General features: G+C 38.6%; 1 protein-coding gene across 1 annotated transcript; it reads left to right on the top strand.

Annotated features, from left to right (window-relative positions):
• The first annotated feature begins 7716 nt into the window (after nt 1-7716).
• LOC133862444 (protein SLOW WALKER 2) lies at nt 7717-26165 on the top strand. Its single transcript, XM_062298259.1, has 16 exons — nt 7717-8901; nt 9870-9945; nt 12363-12482; nt 12553-12628; nt 13147-13215; nt 13332-13412; nt 13777-13848; nt 15460-15552; nt 15793-15948; nt 16116-16199; nt 16338-16485; nt 23533-23618; nt 23981-24063; nt 24164-24529; nt 24856-25078; nt 25258-26165. Exons 1-16 carry the CDS (start codon nt 8124-8126, stop codon nt 25900-25902), a joined length of 3156 nt encoding a protein of 1051 aa, XP_062154243.1. The 5' UTR covers nt 7717-8123; the 3' UTR covers nt 25903-26165.
• Nucleotides 26166-26367: the final 202 nt, after the last annotated feature.

Below are 26367 nucleotides of genomic sequence, written 5' to 3'. Positions count from 1 at the left end.
ATATGACAAGATGTTATATTATTATATTATATGAATAATATGATTAAGTATTTGAATTGTTATTAGATTATATGATTACGTATTGATATTATTCACTTTTACTATTTACTGTACATATAACCAATTAATTATTGCTACTTAATATATATTGACAATTGTCATTTGTTACTTAATTTATGCTACACGAGTCGAGCCTTAACAAATGAATCAATTTTTATACGAGCAGGTTTATGAACATTAACCGAATTGAGCCAAGTTTATATGAATATGTATCGTTTAATAATCCAACTTAGTTTTCGTGTTCACGAATAACCTCTTTTATAATCGAGTCAAGTTTAGTTGAGTCGGTTTCGAATAAGCTTATGAGTAGTTTAGCTCCTTTATACCCATACCAAAGTGCTGTACGAGGGATTTTTCTTTTTAGAAGAAAGAAATGCTGAACTTACTAAAATTATGAGATGTGATTGTTGCACAACAACTATACACAACAATTACACAACTCTACTCACATGGAGTGGGACCCATGTGATAGGGAAAAATGTTAGATTTACAACACCAACCCCTCACATGATGGTGGACTCCACACACTGGGGCCCACCCTCATGTGAGGGATTGTTGTGCACTTGTTGTGATGGTGTAGTGCAAGAATCAAATCCCTGTGATAGGTCCCACTCACATGGGTCCCACCCCATGTGAGTAGAGTTGTGTAATTGTTGTGCATGGTTGTTGTGCAAGAAGCATTTTCCTAAAGAGAGCCCCTTCTATATGGTCTTGGCATAAAATGACTATTTTCTGCCCTCCAATAATAACATGCCACGTTGGTATAGCACACCAAAACGCTATAAGCTGAAAACACCCAATCACACCAAATTCATGGGAAAAAATCGAAACCTTGATTTTTTTTTCGATTGAGCTTCGCTTCAGCGGCAACCCACTATCTCTCACTCTCACTCCAAAGATCTACATTCTCTCAATCAGATCTGCACAAAACAATCACCAGCGATCGCACAAAACAATAATATAGCGAGAGTCCGATCCAATGGAGGTGGGAATTGCCGGCAGCGATGAAGTCTCTCCGGCCACGGCGATCTCTAGATGGAGTTTCAGAGTGTCGCAGCGGTACCAGCACATGCTGGACAAGTCGACCCTACACATGCTCTAGCGCTGGATCACGTTCCTCGTCGTGGCCGTCGTATACATGATCCGAGTGTACCTCGTCCAAGGCTTTTACATCATCTCATACAGCCTCGGAATCTTTTGACCGTTTCATGTATAGGGTCGAATGTGTTTGTGAATTGAAATTTCAAGCGAAATCTTGTGGATATTTAGTTATTGACCAAAAATATTGGGGATTTTGATTAGGGTCCACTAATCTAATATACTCGTTACAGGTTTGAATTTTTCTTGGTGTGATGTCTGGAAAGGGGATCGGAAGCAATGGTGTATTTTGTTGACTTTTATGTTCTTTCTTTTTTCGTTGTTATTTTTTGGAATGTTTTTCCTAGTTGGTGGGGACGAAGGCTCTTTCTCCGGCTTCGCCTCTTTCTGTGAAGTTCGCCTCTTTCTATGAAGTTTGTCAATTAGGTGTGATCGGGTGTTCTCAGCCTATAGTGTTTTGGTGTACTAAACCGACTTGGCATGTTATTATTGGAGGGCAAAAAATAACCATTTTATGCTAAGACCTGATAGAAGTTATACTCTTTCTTAAAATTATTTTCTTTTAAAATTAAGGCGCATTTGGGATTGCGATTTCAATAAGTGCGATTTAAAAAAGTAGCGATTTCAATAAGTGTAATTTCAAAAACGCAATATTGATTAAAAAGTGTTTTTTCTGTCAATTGAGTGTTTGGATAATATTAATATAAAAGTGCGATTTCATAAACAAATCACCAATATAGACATTTGTTTATAACAATCAAATTAAACCAACATGAAGGAGCTAATAGAGGTATGGTTGGAAGCACAATTATGACACAAGCTTTGATTAGCAAAGCGGCCGGGGTGTTGCCGGGGTGTCGCCGGGGTGTCTCATCATCATGTAAACCATCAAAGTAAACCAATACCGTCTATCAAATTTAACTTTTACATAATTCACCAATAATTCAAACTAGTAGTTGATAAGTACAATAAAAACTTAAAGTACATTAAAAATTAGCCTAAAACATAAATAAGAAAGTATTGTTTACAGCCCACAAATGGACCGAGCTATGTGGTCACGAACCACTTTCATCTCCTCATCATGTATATTACCAATGTTTTCTTGACTGTTACTCTCTATTTCATCATCATTGCTCTCTAGATTATCGGAGTTACTTTTATCCCACTTAAATCCCTTATCCTTCCTATCATGTATTCTAATAAAATTATGAAGGACTGCGGTAGCAACTACAATGAGCATTTGGTCTTTAATATCATAAGAAGGCATTTGCCTTAAAATTCGCCACCTATTCTTCCACACACCAAAAGTTCGCTCAATTGCACTTCTAAGTGATGAGTGAACATAATTAAACCTCTCTTCTATCCCATTTCCTCGACCAGCTCGTCGAAAATCTGAAAGGTGATATTTCTCCCCTTTGTAAGGTGTCAAGTATCATTTCATTAAGGAGTATCCAGCATCAACCAAATAATATTTTCCTATATATGATAATAGTAATCGTCTATAAGATATGCATCCATAACAAATAAGAAAATATGCATTCATAATTAATAAGAAAAGAAAAATACTATACCTGGTGGTGGTTTTGAAAAATTTGCTGATGGCCTACGAATAGCATCTAAAAAAATACGTGTATCATGTGCTGCACCTTCCCAACTTGCCATAATAAATGTGAAAAGTGAATCAAAATCACATGCCGCCATAACATTTTGAGTTATTGTTCCCTTTCTTCCAATGTATGGAATTTTCTTATCCTCTCTAACAACAGCTGAGACATGTGTTCCATCAATGGCACCAACGCAATCCTAAAATACAAATTTGGTTAAATTTATATACGTACTAAATTACTTTAACAAATGGTAAGCATAAATTGAATAATACTAATGAACAAATAAAATAAGTACCTTAAAATGTGGCCAATACAATTGACGATACCGTATTTTTTTTGGAACTTCACTGAATGTAGGGTCAGAAGGTTTGATGAGATCCATTGCCATTAGGTTAAGCGCTTTTATAACTTTATGCAAATGTCTATGTATAGTCTTACAAGAATGCTGAAATCTTTCTTGATCCAATCTATTACACGATCCTTGTGCAAGTGTCATCAAACATATACCGACTGACTCTTCTAGTCTAATTTGCCTTGTGTGCTGAAGTCCATATGTATGTTGTAGAACATTACATAATTGAAAGAAAACACGCGGTTTCATTCTAAACATATCATGACTTTTTGTTTCGTTACCAGTCAATGTATGTATTAACCACCTATACCCAGTTTCTTTAGAATTTCTACAAGGTTGTTTTGCAATGCGTTTAATGGCATACGCCACTATTGCACGACATCCAACAGAAACAAGATGGTAAAATTCATCATCATGACCATCATCATTCCCATCATTATCATGGCAATGATCATCATTACCATAATCCATACAGTCATTACAGTCCATGTGTATGAAACCTAAAAAACAATAACAATTAATAAGATATACCATTACAAACTAAATGTTTTTGAGAAATTGTTCAACAATCACAATCTAGAAAATCACATTGTTCAAATATAAAATAACATAAGCAAAAAAAAAAAACAAACACGTAGTTTGTCACTTGCTAATCAAATAGAGAAGTGGTGCCCCCCCAATAATGCTGCTTCATCTTTTAGAAACATAAGCTGCAAATGTGGTTTTTCCATCACAACAAACATATCTCTCTTCTCTTTATTCTGGAAGATACAAGCTGCCATACGATGGAGATCATTACCCTCCTCAATACCATCTAAGGTGCACACGCGCTCCATGACATCACGAATACTGCTTCCTAAATTTTCTGAACTAGGTGACCTCTTTAGCTCTATAGCATCACTGATACGACTGAGCTCGTGTACCGGCTTTGACATTTTTCCTCCTTTCTTCCCTTTACTTTGCATGAAGGTAGCTCCTCGCTTCTTTCTATTTTCTTTGTGTGGCTCTGTAGAATTAGGTAGCTATGTAGAATTAGGTGGTTGTGTAGGACTAATTATCTCAATATCATCATGACCATTTTGAGGACTCGGCTCACCGGATGAGTCACATGACACATCCACGAGAGTCTCAAAATTATTAGGAAAAACTCCCGAAGAGGGGGTCCATGAATTTTCGCCCGTGGCCGCAGTATCTTTGAACATAACATCTAATAAATGAAGGTTCTCTAGACCTTTTTCTCGAAATTTTAAAGCATCAGGAACCTCCTACATAATTTAAATGGCTATATTAATAGCTAAAAGTACGTAGTATTCCTTAAATATATATATATATATATATATATATATATATATATATAAATTGGTTATGAAAAACACACCTTTAACTTCCTATCCCACCACTCATTTGTTGCAGCTATTGTTCTTTTGGCTGCGTCCCATTCCAATCCAGTTTCACTTCCTTGTAATTTGTTCCAAAGAATCCAATCTTTCTTCAATGTATCCCACTTATTCTTAAACTTACGATATTCCCATGACTTACCAGTCTTATTTTTAAATGCTGCTTCAATGTTCTTCCAACCTATTTTTGTAAAGTGGGTATTTGGTCGATTACCTTGAAACACCTCATCCACACAAACTTCACAAAAAGTTGTAGTCAATTGGACAGTCCAAAGAGCTCTAGCATATGAATTTCTTTGTTTTGATTGAGGGTTAGAATTGGAGTTTATATTTTTATTATCCATCTACAAAATTATAATTTTAAAGTTAGATCGAAGCACTAATATATACCAAAGAGATTATAATTTCAGCAAAAATCATTGTGCCTATCACTGTTAAGTGAACAATAATCTATTTAAAAAAAGTGATCTATCAGTGTGGTCGATTAAAAAAAATTTATGTAGGAAAAGTATTGTACTTAATATTGAACAGTAATCTATTAAACTATTAAAATTTGAGATGGTTTTTTTTTTTAAAAAAAAATTATTGTACATATTATTGTTCAATAAACAGTGTTGAAACAAATGATTTAAAAATAAATAAATAAAATAACTGCTCTGCGTAGTTCAAAAAAAAAAAACTGATCACTGTTCACTGAACAGCGATCACTGTTCACTGAACAGTGATCTATTGAAATTCATGATTAAAAAAAAGGGTTAAATACATATTTGCCCCCTGTGCTTTACGACCTTTATTTTTTGCCCCCTCAGTTTTACTTTTTATCAAATTTGGTATATGTGGTATATGAAAAGATGGAAATGGTACCTTCGTCCAATTTCCCGTCCAAAACCTAACATCCAGCCACGTCATCCTACAAGTGTCGGCGTACATGCGCAACACATGTCCCCGTGACACACCTCAGTGCTGACATGGCCAAGGGAGTGGTTGAGCCACCCTCAAGGTACCATTTATGATACTTATTCAAACTACAGAGAGCACATTATGAAATTTATAAAACCACAGGGGTATATATTAGAAAAAAAAAAAAATTGTGTTTAAGTAACAAACATTTGATCATTTTTTGGGTGGCCGACCACCCCCATTTTGGCCAAGGGGGTGGCTCGGCCACCTCTAGACCGGCCGGTTTGGGGGTGGCCGAACCACACCTGTGGCCCACGGGGGTGGTTCGGCCACCCCCAAGGGCCAAAGTGAAAAAAAAAAAAAAAAAAAAAGAATTAGGTTTTGGCCCTTGGGGGTGGCCGAACCACCCCCGTGGGCCACAGGAGTGGTTCGGCCACCCCCAAACTGGCCGGTTTGGAGGTGGCCGAGCCACCCCTAGGCCTAATGGGGGTGGCTCGACCACCCCCAAGCCAAATGGGGGTGGTTTCGGCCACCCCCATTTTGGCCCTTGGGGTGGCTCTCGGCCACCTCCAGACCGGCCAGTTTGGGGGTGGCCGAACCACCCCTGTGGCCCACGGGGGTGGTTCAGCCACCCCTAGAATTTTTTTTTTTTTTAAAAAAAAACCCTTAAAATTAAAACCACAATTTTTTTTTTCCAATATATACCCTTGTGGTTTTATACATTTCATAATGTGCCCCATGTAGTTTTATTAAGTACCAGAAATGGTACTTTAGTTTTGTAATTATATCACAAATGGTACTTCATACACAAATAAAGTAATGTGTAACAATTGGAAACACAAAATTATATGCGTGGCCAATTAATATAACCCAAAAAATGACTAAATGTTTGTTACTTAAACACAATTTTTTTTTTCCAATATATACCCCCGTGGTTTTATAAATTCCATGATGTGCTCCCTGTGGTTTGAATGAGTATCATAAATGGTACTCTGAGGGTGGCTCAGCCACTCCCTTGGCCAAAATGGGGGTGACAGTCACCCCAGATTTTTTTTTTTTGAATAAATCATTAAAATAATAATAATGAAAAAAAATGGTAGCTACATCAGCACTGAGGTGTGTCACGGGGACAGGTGTCACGCATGTACGCCGACACCTATAGGATGACGTGGCTGAACGTTAATTTTGGACGGAAAATTGGACGGAGGTACCATTTCCGTCTTTTCATATACCACATGTACCAAATTTGATAAAAAGTAAAACTGATGGGGCAAAAAATAAAAGTTGTAAAGCACACGAGTGTATAGGCTATTTAACCCAAAAAAAATCAACACAGTTCACAAAAAAATCTATTACTGTTCAATGAACAGTAATCTATTAAAATCCATGAATAATTAAAAATAAAATAAAAATCGTTTAAAATAATAATAATAATAAAAAAATAAAAATCACCCCAGAAAAGGATTCATCGCCTCTTCGGATAACTGTTCACTAAACAGTTATATATTATAAACCAAATAAGTTGTGCACCACAGCTTGCAGTCATCAATCAAACACTTATCAATTACTGTGCCTGCAGTGTACAGTTCTATCACCTGTCTATCAATTTAAACGTTTACTCCACTATTAACAAAAAAAAAAAAAAATCATCACACGTGGTCTAAAGTTTACTGTCTTTTATCTTTCTTTTTCAACATATAAGGATATCCAAACACATATCGACTGTCTTCTTGCTTCTACCCTTCTTTCAGTTATTTGTCAACATATATCTATGAAGTTTATGACTACCCTTCTCAAACAAAACCACACAAACAACAAGAAAATGCGACTATGAAAAAGTAGATTCACCGATCAGAAGGTAAGATACTTACTTGAGATTTGGAGGCAAGATGCAGTAGGAGCAAGTCTGGAGCAGGCCAACGCCACGGAGAAAGAAGAGAGGCAGAGAGAAAGACCAAGAAAAATAAGAAAAAATAAGGGTTTTAATATATTTTAGGTGAATAATCTTGGTATTTTTTTTTTTCTTGCTAAAAATTTTGGTAACTATAGCGCCAAATAATTGCTATGCGAAATCGTGGTTTATGATTAAATTCACACTTTTCAATTAAGTACCTACTATCCTGCTGCCAAAAATCGTGATTTTTTTTACGATTTTAGAAAATGCGATTTTAAATCGCAATCTCCAAACTCCTACGATTTTCAATTTCTTTTAAAATCACATATTATTTATGCGAATAAGCAGTCCTAAACGGGCACTAAAACTGGCCAGGTAGCCGTATTTCTCTCTTATTAAAAACGAAACCTGCGCGAAGGGTTTCACCGTTTCAGACAAAAAAAAAAAAATTTCATTAGCCCCAACAGCCGCCGTCCACCAGTAACGCCGCCGCATCCTCCCTTACCACCCCACGCAACGTTTTTCCTCCCTCACACTGTGCCCACCAATCGCCATCCCGCTGCCAACGAACGCTCGGCACCACCGACGAACGCCCGTCCCCATCACACGAGAGTAACTTTTTCTCTCTCGTTTTTGTTTTTGTTTTGTTTTTTTGTTTTTGTTTTTTTAATTATTATTATTATTATTATTTTCCTTTAGCTCCTCCTACACCATAAACCCTACTCTTCAACAAATATCCTGCTTTCTCACCTCGTCCATCCCTCCGCTCAAAACCTTAAACCCTGTCAATCTATCTCAGAGCTTCATATACAACAATGACTGTTTCGTCATCGAAGAATAAACCTTCGAAAACCCCAGAAGATGTAGACACTCTAAGATCCGACGTTGCCTCATTCGCTTCCTCTCTCGGCCTCTCCTCCTCTCTTCCATCTTCTTCTTACTCTGGATTCAACGATTCCGATTTTCGCAAAAGAGGTCGTCTCAAACCAAAACCAACAAAACCCCAAAAGCCAAAGACCCAAAACACCGACAAGACCATCGAAAACAATGAAAAATCCAAGCCTAGGGGGTTTGAAAAACCAAACTCCAAGCGGAACCAGAAGCCAAGGACCCAGAATTTCAGTTCCAATGATAGAAATAAGAATACCCAGAAGCCAAAAGACCAGAGCTTGAACAACAATGAGAAACCCAAGCCTAAACCACCTCTACTTGCATTGGATAGTAACGATAAGCAAAAGAGTTTTGACAAATTCAAGAATTTACCAAAGCTGCCACTGATGAAAGCTAGCGGGTTAGGAGTGTGGTACGTGGATGCAGCGGAATTGGAAGCAAAAGTGGTTGGAGAGGGGAAGAGAGTGGAGTTGAGGAATGTGGAGCAATGGAAGGCTGTGGTGGAGAAGAAGAGGGAGCTTGGGGAGCGGTTGATGGTGCAGTATGCAAAGGATTACGAGGCATCGAGAGGGCAGAGTGGGGATATTAAAATGTTGTTGACCACTCAAAGGTCTGGTACTGCGACAGATAAGGTGTCGGCTTTTTCGGTTATGGTGGGGGATAATCCCATTGCCAACTTGCGGTCACTCGATGCGCTTTTGGGTAAATTTGCTCTTTGGAAATGAAAAATTTGCAATTTATGATCTGTACATTTGAATTGCAGGTTTTAAGTTGTTAGTTTGAAATGTAATGCCTGTTTGTCTAAATTTAGTCTTGATGCTGAAACGTGGTGATTCTATAGAAATTGAAGCAAAAGGGTGTTTAGCTTAGTTTGTTTCTTCTACAAGTTCATTTTTTGTTATCTTGATAAATAATTATATTTTCTAAAAATAGAGGGGGAAAATTATTAAATTGTGGTGAAGGAAGGTTTGATTTACCTTGTGAACAAGAATGAGAAGGTTCGTAGGCTTATAAAATTTATTCAACAGTAATATTTTGAAGTTGTGAAGAATGTCCCCAATAAGACAGAAGTGAAGTGAATTATAACTTTGTCTAGTGATTGATGAATCTAGGAAAGGGTTATGAAATGTTCGCACTAGTCCTTGCTTGTTGTTTCTTTCATATATACTGGGATTGGGATGCCAGAGAGTAGTGTTTATTGGTTTCTAATCAATTTTTGTAAAGATACGTGTTTCTCAGGTTGGTAGTCAATTACCATTATGGTTAGCTTTAATCGAAACACTTCCTAAAAGATATATCCTTCTATCCATGGAATCTTTGTTAGTGAAAGCACTGTTAGATGACTGTTAAGATCTCAGTTTTTCCATGACCTAACTCAAGATGCTACTTCAATATGGATTCTTGACTCGTTCATTGTTATCATTATGAATACATCTGCTAATGGGCAACAGGAATAATAACCCTAGTTTGCTGGCATTGTCATATATTGCATTTTACTGTGGCTTAAAAAACTATGATGAAACCAGAAAATGTGAGCTAATTGGGTCAAACACTATGCATCTGAATGCTTCTTGTTTTTCAAGAATGTTGGATGTGCATTAGTTCTATTATTGGCCTTACTATGTTCAGTGACTGGGTTGGCTTATAATGGAACGGATTATTTGTTGCAGGAATGGTAGCATCAAAAGTTGGGAAGCGCCATGCATTGACAGGTTTTGAAGCACTGAAAGAACTGTTTATTTCAAGGTTCTCTCTCTCTCTCTCTCTCTCTCTCTCTCTCTCTCTCTGTGTATTTTCATGACATCTAATAACATGGGAAATGACTAACCAGTTGTAGTTGCTTAATGCCCTCTTGAGGCAGAGGAATCGTTTGAAGTGTGTCCTAGATTGGTAGCATCTGCCTGTGGTAGCCACTTTGATCAGTGTTTAGTATCTTTTAATTGTACCCATATTACTCATTTCTGTGTGTGTTTGTGTGTGTGTGTGTTAGTTAAAGCACACAAACTCTTATCAAAGAGTCCAAGTACTAACGGTCTCTTACCCTCAATTGAAGATAAGAGATAACTTTTAGTTTTGAATTGTAAACAAACCGGTTAGACTTAGAGTAGAACTCTAACCGGTTGTATCTGTTTAGAGTAGAATAGATTTGAATTATTCTTATCCTATAGTGTATTTCAATCTCTGTAAACTCTTTCTAAAACTCTTGTAATCTATTCTCTATATATACAAGTACAAGCAACCAGTGAAGAACACGGTTGAACAACAATTCAGATAGAAATTGTTTATGGTATCAGAGCCCCTACAAGACTAAATGTCTCTTCTTATTTTTCCTTCTCTGATTCAATGGCCGAATCCAGTGCTACTGTTGATTCCACCTCTGCTCAACCCACTCCTATTTTTAATATTCCGCACATGAACCACTCTCCCTCTATCAAACTAGCCAAAGACAACTATATGGCCTGGCAATTTCATCTTTTGGCGTATCTTCGTGGTCAAGATGTTTATGGTTTCATTGACTGCATGATTCCTGCCCCTGCTCATTTGATTGTCAATCCCACTACTGCTCTTGGCTCTCCTGCCATGATTGCCAACCCGGATTACCTCTCTGGGTATCAAAAATACCAACTTATCATCAACGTCCTGGTCTCGACTTTATCCGATTCTTATGTATCCCATGCTGTTGGCTGCACCACTTCTTGTGCACTATGGGAATCCTTGGGGAATATGTTTGCTTCCCAAGCGCATACTCGCATCATGCAGGTGCATTTTCAGCTAGCCACCCTGAAGAAAGGTAATTCATCTGTAACTGATTACTTTCATAAACTGAAAAATTTCAATGACACCCTTGCTGCTTGTGGCCAACCCCTCAATGATTTTGAGGCTGTGTCTTTCTTGCTGGCTGGTCTTGGCTCTGAGTTTGATCCCCTGGTTACCTCTGTCACCACTCGGGTCGACCCCATCTCTCGTGATGATATTTACGGCCTACTCCTAGCTCATGAGATGCGACTCGAGCAGCAAATGGCCACCACGGATCTCTCCAATGCTGTTGCCCATGTTACTGCTCGAAATCCTAACCACTTTGGCCAGCGTGACCGCAGCTTCAATGCTGCCCGTGGTCGTGGTCGTGGTTTATCCAATGGCCGAGGCTACCGCAATCCCTTCCCTGGTGGTTGTGGTTCCTCCTCTGGTCGACGTGGCCGTGGTTAGCATTTTCATGGTGCTAGTTCATCTAGACTCCTCTGCTAGATTTGCAACAAACTTGGTCATTATGCCAGCACTTGTTACCAACGCTTTGATCAAGCTTCTCAGAATGAATCTCAATCTCCACTGCAGGCCTTTTATTCCTCTCCCAATCTACCTACTGATGAGAGCTGGTACCCGGATTTAGGAGCCACTCACCACCTCACTCATGACTTGAACAACCTCACCATCTCCTCAGATGCATACACAGGTCTTGACCAGATTTGTGTGGGAAACGGTACAGGTTTGTCTATAAACCATATAGGTTCTGCCCATATATCTTGTCCAAATCGTTCCTTCATTCTTAAAATTTTACTTCATGTTCCGTCCATTTGCAAAAATCTGCTCTCTGTCAGTAAATTTGCTCAAGATAATTCTGTGTTTTTTGAGTTTCACTCTTCCTTTTTTGTTATCAAGGACTGCCAAACCAGGTCCATCCTCCATCAGGGTCCTCTTAAACACGGCCTATATCAGCTGCTACCCTCCCTCACCTCCACTCCCTCTCCCTACTCTCTTGTTGGTGAAAGGACCTTTTTTGTCTACTCTAAGTCTTACCGGTTTGTTTACAAGTCAAAACTAGAAGTTATCTCTTATCTTCAGTTGAGGATAAGAGACCGTTAGTGCTCGGACTCTTTGATAAGAGTCTGTGTGCTTTAACACCTCGCTCTCTCACTATTACTTTAGAGTCTCATTAGTTTAATGGTCAATTTAGTTTGTGAGAAGTTCTCCATTCCTAGCCTTGGCATGCATCATGCCAAATGATCTGGTAATAAGAAGCTGGTCCACTTTCAGTCTAGAATTTCATTGGCTTCAATAATTCTGTTTGTGTTATAATTCTCATTCAATAACTGTTTACTTTGCATATTTGTGAATCGCATGCTTCTTTGCTGCACTGGTTTTTCTCTAATATTTTCTTTTACCAGTTTACTACCTGATTGTAAGTTGAAGACCCTCTTGCAGCGACCAGTAGATAATCTTCCTGAGACGAAGGATGGTTATTCCCTTTTACTTTTCTGGTATTGGGAGGAATGCTTGAAGCAGAGGTATTGGTTATATCTGTTTTATTAAATGAGCACTGCTTCTTGTTCTACATGAATAAACAATTTTTTGCAGGTATGAAAATTTTGTTTTTGCACTTGAGGAAGCATCAAGAGATATGTTGCCTGCACTGAAACATAAGGCATTGAAGGTTAGTCCAGTCATTTATTATCTGCTCTTAGCTGTGTTTTTCTTGTCTTCCTGTGACTATCCATTGTGCTTGCTCACAAGCATTTATTAATCACCTTTAAAGATCACCAACTGAAAAGCTTTTTCTGATTATATTTTTTCTCCTCTTCAAAGCACTTTCCATAGGTATTTTTGTAACTTGGAAGTGTGGTTTTAAGAATTCTGACAGCTATTTAACTTACTGAATAATTTCTCCTCTTCAAAACACTTTCCATAGGTATTTTTGTAACTTGGAAGTGTGGTTTTAAGAATTCTGACAGCTATTTAACTTGCTGAATAATCTTTAATGTTAGGTACTTTTGATTCACTATATATGACATTGAAGGGCATAAAACTGAAATCGAATAATGATAGGTTTGGGAGTCGTAAGTAGTATGTGTGAGAGATTAAAATCTAATAAAAATTGTGGATTAGAACTTAGATTCTATAATGTTGATGTTTAGCTAAAGTTGATGGTAACATCTAAGGCATATTTTTCAGACGATGTATACGCTGCTGAAGAATAAATCAGAGCAAGAGCGGAGGTTGCTCTCTGCGTTAGTTAACAAAGTAAGAGTTGGAAACATCATATATTGAATTATTTCCTTTTTGACGCTAATCAATAGAAGTTTCTGCAACTTTTTAACCTGGTTTCTTGTCTACTTCAATTACTGGATTACTTACAGCTGGGAGATCCTGAAAACAAGGGTGCATCCAATGCTGACTTTCACTTGGCAAACCTTCTGTCTGACCATCCCAATATGAAGGTATGAGTATCTAGTGTAGTTACTTCTAATTGTTTGCTTTATGTATGATGTGAAGGCTTATGTGTTTAACCAATAACACATACAAACTTAAACTTCACAAGAGTTGGAGTATTGGACATTTCATTCTAAGTTGTGAGCACAAGTTTGTACCCAGGTCATATGTCAAATATGGTAAGATGTGTCATATTGTTACATGGTCCATTTGTCATTAGGAACCCTACTTCCCTCCTCCCCCGGACACCAGAATTGGAAAAAGAAAAGACCACTTATTGAAAATAAACTTTCTGGCTTTTCGGGTGCACTTACTAAGATTCATGGGTTCTATTCTGGATGTGGTTTCATCTAATTTGTGACCTTTTTACAGGTTGTGGTGATTGACGAGGTGGATTCTTTCCTCTTTCGGCCGCATTTAGGGTTACGAGCCAAGTACCATTCTGTATGCCCCTTCATTTATACTGCTGATAATTTTGAATCTCTACCATGTACTTTGGAGCAAACTTGTAGCGTAGTTTGAAACATAGGTTTTCCTGTATATTTGGCTAGTAGGCTTCATAATGTTTTCGATTTTATAAGCAATTTTATGGTGCAGTCTTATATACTAGCACTGTTCTGACAGCAATCCAATGGCCATTGCGGTCAGCACTGGGGTAAGGGATTTGGTGGAGCTCTTTGCATTCGTTGCACCAAATCCATGGTTTCTAGGATCAGCTTTCAAGAGTTAAATCTCATACAATCTTGTGTACCAGATTAGTTCGGCACATTTTTCAACTCTTGTTCTACACATACCTATAGAATTACGAAGGGAAGTTTACACACGCTCAACACATTAGGACTTTTTTATTCAACCCCCAAAAGAAAGAAGGAATGGCAAAACCTTGTTGAACCTCGAAAGAGTTTTAGATTGCGAGAAGAAAGAAAGGAAGAAAGAGAGTAAATGAGTGGGGCAGGTGAACCATTTTTGAGCGGACCCGAACTCTGACGAGCCACCTGCAACTAGAAAATAAAGCCATAACACCATGAAACCCATAATAATAATTAAAAAAAAAAGAAAAGGAAAAAAAAAAAAGAAAAGAAAAAAAGAAAGAAAGATCAAAAGCAAAAAAACAAAGATGCCCATCAGAACCCATGAAACAGTTTCCAGTTTAATACCTGAAGCCAGGCACCAGGGGCGTAGCCAAGTTAAAGAACGAATGAACCAGGTGTAATAAGTTTTTATTGCCTCTGCATCTGAAGCAGCTGTTTCACACACAGAGAAAGAGAGAGACTTAGTAAAATGAAGTGGGAAAGGAAGGCGTAAGGGAACAAAAAAGTACCTTGAAGGCGGAGCTAGCGACATAGCCAAGGTGTTGAGCCTCTCTGTAGAAGAAATCTAGTGCTCCTGGCCCACTCATCTACTCTCTTTCTTTCTTTCTTCTCGTTATCTAAAACTCTTTTGAGATGCAACAGGGTTTTGCCATTCCTTTCTTTTTTGGGTCGGATGGAAAAGTCCCCACCAGCCATTAAGCGTGTTCTTTTTTTTTTTTTTTTTTTTAAATAAAAAAAAAAAAAAAAAACTGACGTGCCACGTCAGTTTGTAAGCTTCCCTTTGTTATTTTCTGTGTACCCATAGCATTTCTCCTATAAGAATGTGTGTCTAATGGGAATCTTTTTCTGCCATTTGTCTTTCTGTACTGAATTTGCCTCCGCACATTTGTTTTGCTGACTCTACTCACCTAGGTAGTTCTGAGCTTTAACTTCAATATACTATCCCTATTCTTTCTTAATTATTTTTTCTTTATCATACACATCAAGTATGAGCAGAGAGCATAGTATTTCTTGTTGTCTGCCATTTGTTTTTATTTACCGAAACTGCCTCTGTAAAAATATTGCAATTGGTTCCAATAACCTGGATTTCAGTTTTTCCACTAAATGGTTTGTAACTCAACTTCCATACCACCCCAATTATCCTTATCTATTTTTTTGGTTAACTTTTTTTCCTGATCATATACTGCCCCCTGTTCATTTTCATTTGTTTTGAATCTTATTGATCTGTCTTGTGCAAATGTAGGTTAACTTTTTAAGCCAAATTCGACTGAGTCATAATGGGGATGGACCAAAGGTGGCAAAACGTTTAATAGATGTATATTTTGCACTTTTCAAGGTATTCATCGTTGGTTTGTATAATTTATAATACCTGTCTCCTTTAACATTTAAATTAAATTTACACATTCTCTATACACTTTCATCCTTATTATTGTAATTATAAAGATGTATATCAAGAGACCATCTCTTACTAAGGATTTTTTGTTAGATACCTAGTTCCTTTACTTCAATATTGGGGCATCCTTCTGACTTGATGAGAATGCTAGAAGAACCTAATATTTACGATTCACAATTTCAGGTTCTGAGTACCGAGGCCGATGCTGATCAAAAGAAAGATAAAAGTGGAAATGCACTAAATGAAAAAGTTTACGGTTCTCAGAAGGATAGGAAAGTAAAAAGTTCATCTGAAACTCATGTTGAATTGGATTCTCGACTTCTATCGGCTCTTCTAACTGTCAGTATAAATGCTTATTTATTTTATGTCAAAGTTACTCTATATAGGATATTTTTGCTAGCTTTCCCAATAGTTGTAGATATGCTTTAATTTTCGGGCTTTTTTTAAAAAGCTTGCTCTGAATCTTTACTAATTTCTTCTGCTTTTCCTCTCTTCCATCCACACAGGGAGTTAATAGAGCATTTCCTTTTGTCTTGAGCAATGAGGCTGATGACATTATTGAGGTCCAAACATCAATGCTCTTCAAATTGGTAAGTGTAATGTTTGATGTCAATTTATTGCAATAAGGGTGAGAGCAAACTTTGTTTTATAATGTCATATGGCCGTTCATTGCCCAACAGTGCCTTTATCATATGCTTGGATATCAATATAAAGCTTTCACCATGCAGGTTCATTCGAAGAATTTCAATGTAGGAGTTCAAGCACTAATGCTTCTTGATAAGATCTCTTCTAAGAATCAGATTGTTAGTGACCGGTTTTACCGTGCCTTGTACGACAAACTTCGACTTCCAGCTGCTCTGAATTCTTCGAAGGCAAGTAAATTTGGGTTGTTTTATTGTTTGGTTCCTTTTGCTGTATGACATATGTGAAAGTCTTACATCAATAATGGAGTATTGTTGACATGGTTCAATTTTCTTTGATTGCACATACACAATTCATATTCCATTTCTAAGAGTTCATAAGCATGATCTTCTATCTATCTAGTGTAGGGTTATTCTCCTCGTCGTCCTCTCTATGTGGCTGTTTAAGTAATGGAGGTTTTTTTGTATATGGATGCCTACCATTTTTCCCTAAATAAGAGAGAGAGAACCCTAAGTTAAAAGTTTCACCATAGTAAGGCAACCTTTTTTTTTATAAGTAATAAACTAGTCTTATTAAAAGCGTAAAGCGCCCCTTAAGTATACCAAAAGTATACAAGAGAAAGCACTTAACTAGAAAGTGAAAAACGAACAAGAAATTGCCAAAGCTAAGCGACAAAGGGAACATAAAAGCCACCATCCAAAGATATAAAGTATGAAAAAAAGAAGCTAAAATATCCGCCAATGACCTCTCCAAATTCTCGAGACAACTATTATTTTTTTTTCTTACAAATACACCAAAGAAGGCATGTCGGCACCATCTTCCAAATCGCAGCACTCCTTAGCCTTCCAGATGTCTACCAACAAGCAAACAAGTCAATGACTCTCCTAGGCATAACCCAAGACAACCCAAAACGAGTAAAGAGAGCACTACACAGAGCGTAAGCCACATTGCAGTGAAGAAGAAGATGATCCACCGATTCCTCGTTTCGCTTGCACATGTAACATCTATCCACTAAAATAACATGCATCTTTCTGAGGTTGTCCATTGTAAGGATCTTACCTAGAGCCGCTGACCAAGCAAAATAAGCTGCCGCGTAGGAGCCTGAGTCCGCCACACACTCTTCCAAGGAAAGTGACTCCCCACAAAGCAAAGCCAGAGAGCTAAAGAAAGACCCGACCTTGAACAAGCCTTTTTTGGAGGAGACCCATCACAACCTATCTTCACTACCTCTTCTTACATTGACTGAGTACAACACCTGGAAAAAAGAAGCAAAGACATTCACTTCTTAGTCATGCACTTCTCTAAAAAAGCTCGAGCTCCACTGATTAGAACCACCCAAGAGCTCCAAATTATCCGCAACAAAAGCGTCATTCGCATGAGCAATTCCAAATAAAATAGGAAAAGCTTCATTAAGAATTGAATCCCACACCACATATCATGCCAAAATTTGGTCATAGCCCCATCTCCCACCTCAAATCTAGAAAAGGCGTAAGAATTTCTCCCACCCTTTCCTGATGTTCTTCCACAACCCCACCCTAAAGGCACCTACAAGCTAAGGAGCACCAGCCTCCCCATAAACTGCCAAACTTGGAATCCACCACAATTCTCCACCAAGCTCCCTCTCAATCCCATAATGCCACAACCATTTGCCTATCAGAGCCCGGTTGAACATCATCAAATTTTTGATATCTAGCCCGCCTTCTGAAATTGGGTTACAAACCTTAGACCAACTCACCAAGTGATATTTGAACTCATCACCAATCCCTCCCCATAAAAAGTCTCGTTGTAGTTTCTCAATGCGGGCACCTACACTTGCCGGGAGAGGAAAAAGAGACAAAAAATATGTGGGCAAGGAAAGCTTGGAAAAAGGACTCCTTTATCATATTCGTTCCTAGAAGGGGAGACTCTGCTCACTAGTTCCTCACAATTTCCTGTTCGAATTTGAATAATGTGATTTTCAGTTCTGTAAAGTTTATTTAAACTTTTCACATGGCCAATCCGTCCGGGGATGTGGATTCTTTGGCTGCTGATGTTGGAATCTTCAGATTATCGCATCACTTTCTAGATATGTAGCCTTGGTTTTTTACTTAAATAAATAAATAAAAAAAAAACAAAAAAAAAAACCTTTCTAGATATGTAGCAAATTTGAAGTCTATATTCCTTTTATCCATGTAGCCACCATCAAGCCGCCAAAATTTTGTGGTTTATGAATCATCAATTTCGTTTCCCTTTAGAAGATACTTTCTTCATTAGTTTTTCATGGTAAAATAATGGAAGTAGTGTCATGAATGGGAGATGGACAAGGAAAATTAGAGAATTTGTGTGAGATCATGCTCTGGTGTTGGTAGGCGGGGCATGTGCGCGTGAGGAAGTGTTTCAGACGAGGAAATTGTTGGTTTGCATTAGCTTTGCTGTGTTGGTTACAATGGTTATTTGGGTTTTTTTCTATGTCGAATCCAAAGCGTTCAAGATTCGATCTGAAGCAAGGTTCAGAGGCATTAGTTTTGCTGAATGGAGCACAGGAACGTTTAGAGCGGTGATGTTGGGCAAGCCAAGTGTTGTGGTTGGGGTCGACGGTGGAGGATTTGATTAGAGGGACGGAGCTGAAAGAGTTTTATAACTCCGTTAAGTATGAGAGTAAAATATATGTTGCACAGAGGCTTGCGAATGGCCATGGAAGGTTTTTGGAATTATTGGAGTACAGAGTAGGCAGGCGAAGAAGCTTCATAGTCATTCTGGAGGGCAGAGAAGGAAGAGGTTTGGCTGGTTGTGCTGCGTAGTTGAGGAAGGTGGCAAGTTTTTTTGAGCCTTCTGGAAATGTTGGAAGCAGGAACGAGAAAATCTATGGTGATGTTCCATCAGTGACGTATTGGTGGAGGATGGCAGGTGGACGTTTGTAGAGGCTCTGGTAGGGAAAGGACATGAGACAAAAAAATAGAAATTTTGAGCAGGGACAGTTTGGGTAATGAGAAGAATTGAACATTGAGGAAGATGAATGGTTGTGGGAACAAAGATCTTATGACATTAACCGAAGATCTTATGACATTTCCTTTGATGGACAAGGAAAATTTCCTTGATTTCAGCAATGTTAAAAAGATATGCTTTCAATTAAAAACGAAGTGGACAAATTGCTAATTAAAATGGAAGCGGTTCATATTCAAGTTGGGCTTGAGCCCGACGCATTAAAGGTTAAGCCCAAGTTGCAAGATATTTGGCACGATGGAGGGGGGCAAAAGGAGGTGGGCCCGTGCATTTTAAGAAAGGAAATGGGTTTTAGTTTTAACTAGTTGAATGGGCTCGAGGGAAAAAGAATTGGGAGGAAAGGGGATACTAATGTTGGGTTGTCCAATACCAATATCCATGTGGAAGCCCCAAGCTCATCGAAGAATGGTGAAGGGCTGGCTAGGAAGATGGAGGCTGTTTACCAAAAGCAGGTCAAACAAACAGAGATGTGTTTTGGAAAGTGAAGGAAAACGGGCCGGTTTTGGGTGCTGGGTTGAGCAAGTCTGTTCAGAAGGAGGCTAGTCCAGCTGAACTAAGACAAGTTGCAGCGAATCTAGGAGTCCAGGAGGGTTGTGATGATGGAGTTAGGTTGGTGAATGAGCAGTTGAAGGCGGCGAAACTTGCTGATAATGTTAGCCTTTGTTCGAATAAGGAAGATGAAAGGGGGAAAACATCAGTAAGGGTGGGTAGTGTTCAGGAAAAGTTGGAAAAAGTATTTGAAACATCTGGGTCTTGTTTAGACAAGGCAGAAGAAGGTGTGGGTGCTCCAACAAGGGTGATTATGACATAGAAGACGACATCGGCGGTGGTAGAAGGTGTGGGATCATCTCCGGTATGTAGAGAGTGTTGGTAACGTGGAGGTAAGTAGTCAGTTGAGTGTATCTTTGTTTGAGGGGAGTCCTTTGAGTGGAATGTGAGGATGGGTCAGGGAGTTGTTTGAATGGGTGTTTAAAAGAGGGGCTGCTATCAGGATATTCATCAGTCAGAAGGAAGATTACTGTTTTGTGGAGAAAGCTAGGTGAGGTGGACAGAGTATGCCTCGGGTGTTAGATGATAGAGAGGGTTAGAAGGCTTTGGATAAGTAGGGTTTCTGGAACTGCTTTGGTACCATTGGAGAATGAGCAGGGAGAAGGAAGTATAGAGGGTCAGATACTCTGCAGGTGCAGTAATATGAGTTGAATGGAGTTGAGTCGAATAACGATTTGTAAGCCTTGTGTGGGATATGAATAATCCTTATTTGGCAGTGGTGAATGTTTATGGGGAGGAGGTCAAGTGAAGTGAACCAATAATAGTTCATTCGCTTGCTGTGGTTGAAGAACAGGGTGTCCCAAATTTGTTGTCATCAGATTCGGTGGTTGAAAGGGTGAAGATTTTTTTCTCATGTAGTAGGGTTGTCATGTGATAGTTTTGAGGATCAATTAATGGCGTTATTCTCTGTAATCGAGGCTAGTAGACGACAGAATTTTGTGGGTGCCGCATCCGAATTTAGTTTTAAGCCAAGGATTAAAGGTAACCATGAGTTAAAAAGATTGGATTGTTCAGTTAATTATGATAAGAAGGGAAGGCATTCTAATAAAGGGAAATGAAAAGGGGAGGGGTTCCAATTGTTTGTTATGAAACCTAGGATAGTATCATGGAATGTAAGAGGGTTGAATGAGAAGGATAAAAGGCTGAGGATTAGAGGGCTTCTCGAAGATTGGAAGGTTGACATTGATGTTTATTAGAGACAAAATTGGAGTATATTTATGGGGAGGTGATTCATAGTTTATAGGGTTGCCAACAGAGGGGCTTCAAGTGGGATTTTGTTAATGTGGGATAGGCAGGTGGTGGAGAAGATTGAGGATTGTGTGGGGAATTTCTCAATAGCATGTTCTTTTAGGAATGTCGTGGATAATTTTGTTTGGGTGTTTGTGGGGGTGTATGGTCCAAATGATGATGGAGTAAGGAGATATCTTTGGGATGAATTGGTCGGTGCTATGAGTTTGTGGGAATTGCCGTGGTGTATTGGGGGCAGGCGATTTTAATGTTCGGTTTCCAAGCGAAAGATCAGGTGACTCTAGACATTCACTAGCTATGGTGGATTTTTCTGATTTCATTTTATGTAGGGCCTCTTGGAGATCCAGCTTGTACGTGGGAATTTTACTTGGTCTAAGAATCGAAACTTGCAGGCTAGATCACTGGAATGAGAACATTTTCCTGGTGTCTCAGAGAGGAGACTTTCAAGAATTTTGTTAGATCATTTCCATTGATGTTGGATTGTGGTGTGTCAGGTGGGGGTAGTAGGTATTTCAAGTTTGAAAATATGTGGCTAAAATCAGAGGGGTTTGTAGAGTAGGTGAAAACACGGTGGCTGTCCTATAGTTTTCAAGGGTCGCCTAGTTATATATTGGCAAGTAAGCTGAAAGCATTGAAAGTAGATTTGAAGAAATGAAATAAAGAGGTTTTTGGTAATGTAAGGAAGAAAAAGAAGGATCTTTTGGACGGTATTCAGGAGCTGGATTTTATTGCAGAGTGCCAAGTTTAACGGATGATGAAAAGAGGAGGAAGGAATATATGTATAAGGAATTGGAGAGAGTTATTCTTCTCGTACAAGTGAGTTGGAGTTAGAAATCAAGGGTCTTGTGGCTGAGAGGGGGATAAAAATACTTTTCTTTTTTTTTTTCACTGGATGGAAGATTTAACTCGGTGCGGCTCTAGGCAAGATCCTAACGGGGGATAACCTCAGGAAGAGGCATATCATTGTGGTGGATAGATGTTGCATGTGTAAGAGAAGCGGGGAATCAGTGGATCACCTTCTCCTTCACTGCGATGTTGCATACGCTATGTGGAGTGCTATTTTTTCTCGTTTTGGGCTGTCTTGGGTTATGCCTCTAAGAGTCCTTGACTTGTTTGAGTGTTGGTGGACGGCTGGGAGGCAAAGGAGTGCTGTTATCTGGAAGATGGTGCCAACATGCATTCTCTGGTGTGTTTGGAAGGAAAGAAATGATAGGTGTTTTGAGGACTTGGAGAGATCATTGGAGGAAATTTTAGCTTCTTTTTTTCATACTTTGTATCTTTGGACGGTGGCTTTTGTGTCACCGTTGTCGTTTACCTTTGATGAATTTCTTGTTCGTTTTTCTCTTTCTAGCTAGGTGCGTTCTCTTGTATACTGCCGGTGTATTGAGGGGCGCCTTACGCTTTTAATAAGACCTACTTATTACCTATCAAAAAAAAAAAAAAAAAAGATTTAACTCGGTGGATTCTTTAGTTATCAATGGGTCCAAGTCTTTTGACTCTACAGAAAGAAAGGAGCATATAATGCAATTTTACAATCGGTTGTATTTGGAATAGTTTAGTTGGCAACCAAAGGTGGATAGCCTCTCGTTCCTTTCCATTGATGCAGATGAGAGTAATTGGTTGGAAAGAGAATTTGAGGAGTAAGAAGTGTGTAAGGTGGTGAGGGATATGAATGGTGACAAGGCTTTGGGGCAGGGTGGTTTCTCTATGGCTTTTTTTTTTTTTTTTTTTTTTGAAGTATTGGAAGGTAATGAAAGAGGACTTCCTGGCAGTTTTTAAGGAGTTTCATAGTTGATGAGAGTTTGAGAAGAGTTTTAATGCAACTTTTGTTTCTCTTATCCCAAAGATGACTGGGGAGTTATTCATCATATTCTGATTCATGGTGAAGTAGCAAGAGATTTAGGAGCTCTATCCTTAATATGGTTGGTGTTGATTGGGTTATGCCTAGAGGGTGAGAGATTTGTTGGTGAGTTGAGGAGGTCGGATAGAGCGTGGCAATATTATAGAAGTATGGAGGTTGGCTCTATTGTGTTTAATGTGGTGCCTTTAGAGAAAGCGGAATGGTAGGAGTTTTGAAGATGTAGAGACTTTGGTGATAGAGATGAGAAGGATTATGTTCAACACTTTATATCATAGCTTGCTCTTTTCTAGTTTTGCAGGTTTTTTGAACTTGTTTTCATCTTTTTCTCTTGATTAGGAGTTTCTCTTGTATACTTACTGTGTCTTAAGGTTGCGCCCCTCTGCGCTTTCTTAATGAGATTCAATTACTTGACAATGTGGCAGACAATCTCTTAGCTTCTTAGATGCCTAAATTGTCATGAATGATCCACTAATGATGTTAACATTACCATATGGATCTTAATATATTGCCATCATTCTTCCGAACTGACTTGTGCCATAGCATTAGCAAGGGTAGAGTGGTCCTTTAGTGTGCTGCTATGTTGACGTGCTCTCTTGTTTTTATTCTATTTTTCATCTTTAGCGGGCTTGTTTTTCAGGCAGAAATGTTTATTGGACTTCTTCTCAGAGCAATGAAAAGTGATGTAAATTTGAAGCGTGTAGCTGCCTTTGCAAAGCGTGTGCTGCAGGTTAGTAATGAATTGCATTCTTGCTCTGCTTGGACCCGTTTTTAGCAGATGTTAAACAAAGCAATCTAGATGGATAGTTCTTATCTACTTCCTGTGGTAAAGTACCACAGCAATATAAACCTCAAATTTGCCCTTTAAATTGCATTCATTAATGCTCTTTTGATGCCAAGAAGGAAGATGAAGACATATTTATAGTTACAAAGCAGGGGATTAGTCTTTCCTTGCATATTTTTGAGCTTTTAGTAATAGTCTCAAATTATAATATACTTGAGAGAAGCGGGTATTGTGTCTGTCAATTAAGGATATATGGCTTTGCTTGTCCTGCACTTTGACAAAGGTTACATATGCAAATGCATCAACAGGTTGCACTTCAGCAGCCGCCTCAATATGCCTGTGGGTGCCTTTTTCTCCTCTCTGAAGTTTTTAAAGCTAGGCCACCATTATGGTAAGACAGGTTTTTGTGAACTGGCTTGTTCCCCATATAATATATATATATATATATATATTTTTTTTTTTTTTCAATTAAGAGTTCTATCACCATGCAGGAACATGGTGCTTCAGAATGAGTCAATTGATGAAGAACTTGAACATTTTGAAGATGTTGTTGAAGAAACTAACAATGAATTAAGCACTACATCAAAGAAAGAAGAAAATGATGGCAGGCTGGTTCACAGCAGTGATGCTGCCGAGTCTGACAATGAATCTTCAGAAGATGAAGATGAATCTCCACCTTCTAATTCTGAAGATGATGTTTCAGATGAAGCAGAGGAATTGCTTATGAGAAATGATTCAAAAGATCTTGGAGAATCCATGACTGTATCTGATCATAATGAGCAGCAACCTCAAGCATCTTCTAAGAAGTCTTTGCTGCCTGGAGGGTACAATCCGCAGCATAGAGAGCCCTCTTATTGGTCAGTCATCTATTCTAGCTTATTTTAGATGGTTCCCACTTTCCACTGCTCGAAACACATTTTACATGGGCAATGAAAGACAACATCAATACTCTCGACAGAAACCCAGATCATAAATGGTTTCCGCAAACTATGCAAATTATACCACCAATCTAGTTATTGCATAGAAGTCATTTTGATCATTGAGGAAGATCGATCAATTCTGCTGCAGGAACAACCTTTTTGGGTTGTGTTATCATTTTTCTCCTGGACATTTTGCTTTACTGCATATCCAATGTTATGTTGATTCTTTTGTCTCTTCTTTAATTTTTTTATGCACTTTTCAGTAATGCGGATCGAATAAGCTGGTGGGAGCTGGTGGTACTTGCTTCTCATGTGCATCCATCAGTCGCTACCATGGCTAAGACCCTTCTTTCTGGGGCCAACATTGTCTACAACGGAAACCCACTGCATGACCTATCACTAACTGCTTTTCTAGACAAGCTCATGGAGAAGAAATCAAAGCCAAGCACATGGCATGGTGGTTCTCAAATTGAACCTTCCAGGAAGGTTAGCTTCCATGCTGAACTTTCTAGACCACTAACTCTTTTGCTTTAGAAGTCTTTTCTTCCCCTTCCCTAACGGGAAGTTCTTGTATCTTGCTCTTGACTGATGGAATCAGTTTTAGTAAATAGTGACAAACTATCAAGCCAATTGATTGTGTTGCTGACCAACTTTTATTTTCCCAGCTTGACATGAACAACCTTTTAATTGGGCCAGAGATTCTCTCGTTGGCTGAAATTGATGTACCTCCCGAAGATCTGGTCTTCCACAAGTTTTATGTGAATAAAATGAATTCTTCAAAGAAACCAAAGAAGAAAAAGAAGAAAGCAGCTGAGGAAGAGTCTGGGGAAGACTTGTATGGTGTGGATGGTGGTGATGAGAGTGATAATGAAGAAATTGAGAATATGTTGGACTCCACTAATGTTTCCATTGAAGCAGATGGTGACTATGATTATGATGATTTGGACCAAGTTGCCAATGAGGATGACGAAGACTTGGTTGGTAATGTCAGTGATGCAGAAACGGATGCCCCCTCAGATACTGTCGAGGGAGAAGATTTTGATATTGATATGGCTGTTGCTGATGATCCGAGTGATGAAGAAGATGATGATATTGATACAGGTGATGCAGATGATGGTGGTATTGACGACGAGGATGAGATGTTTGAACAAACAAAAGGAAAAAGGAAATCTGGTGGAAAGGCTGCAGCATCCCCGTTTGCAAGTCTTGAAGAATATGAGCATTTGTTAAATGAGGATAGTCTTGCTAAAGAGCAATCTACAAAAAGGAAGCCACCCAAATCTCGAAAGAGAAGGAAGTCCTCTCACTGAGATGAACCTTGACACCTCATTCACAATCCTGTCTGAACAACGAGGAAACATAATCTAATGAGTCTGTGCATTAATTACCGGTATGAATGGTACCCAAGTACCCTCTTACCATTTTTGTGTTAAAAAATGCACTGTTATTTCATTAGTAAGCAGAATAGCAGAAGGTTGAGCGTGCAAATTAGCTTTTAGGCCTTTTGCTTTGACATTTGTTTCCGTTAAATTATCAGTTTATTTATTGTATCTTCTTTGGGAGATACTTCAAACTTTCTCTTCTTTTCTGTGAGATTGAAATTGGCACAAATTTTTGACAATAGGAATTTTCTTATAAAACAATGTGTCCTTCAGTGTGTGAAAAACACATCTTTTTTGTTTTGGCATTGCTGTGTGCTGCCTTAGGCTTGTGAGATTCTGCCTTTCCGGCATTCCGTTGTCTCGACTATCAATTTCAAGTTCTCATCTCCGTCG

The sequence above is a fragment of the Alnus glutinosa genome, chromosome 3 (genome assembly GCF_958979055.1).
Source record: "Alnus glutinosa chromosome 3, dhAlnGlut1.1, whole genome shotgun sequence".
Lineage (NCBI taxonomy): Eukaryota > Viridiplantae > Streptophyta > Magnoliopsida > Fagales > Betulaceae > Alnus > Alnus glutinosa.
This window is presented reverse-complemented; position numbering and strand designations above follow the sequence as displayed.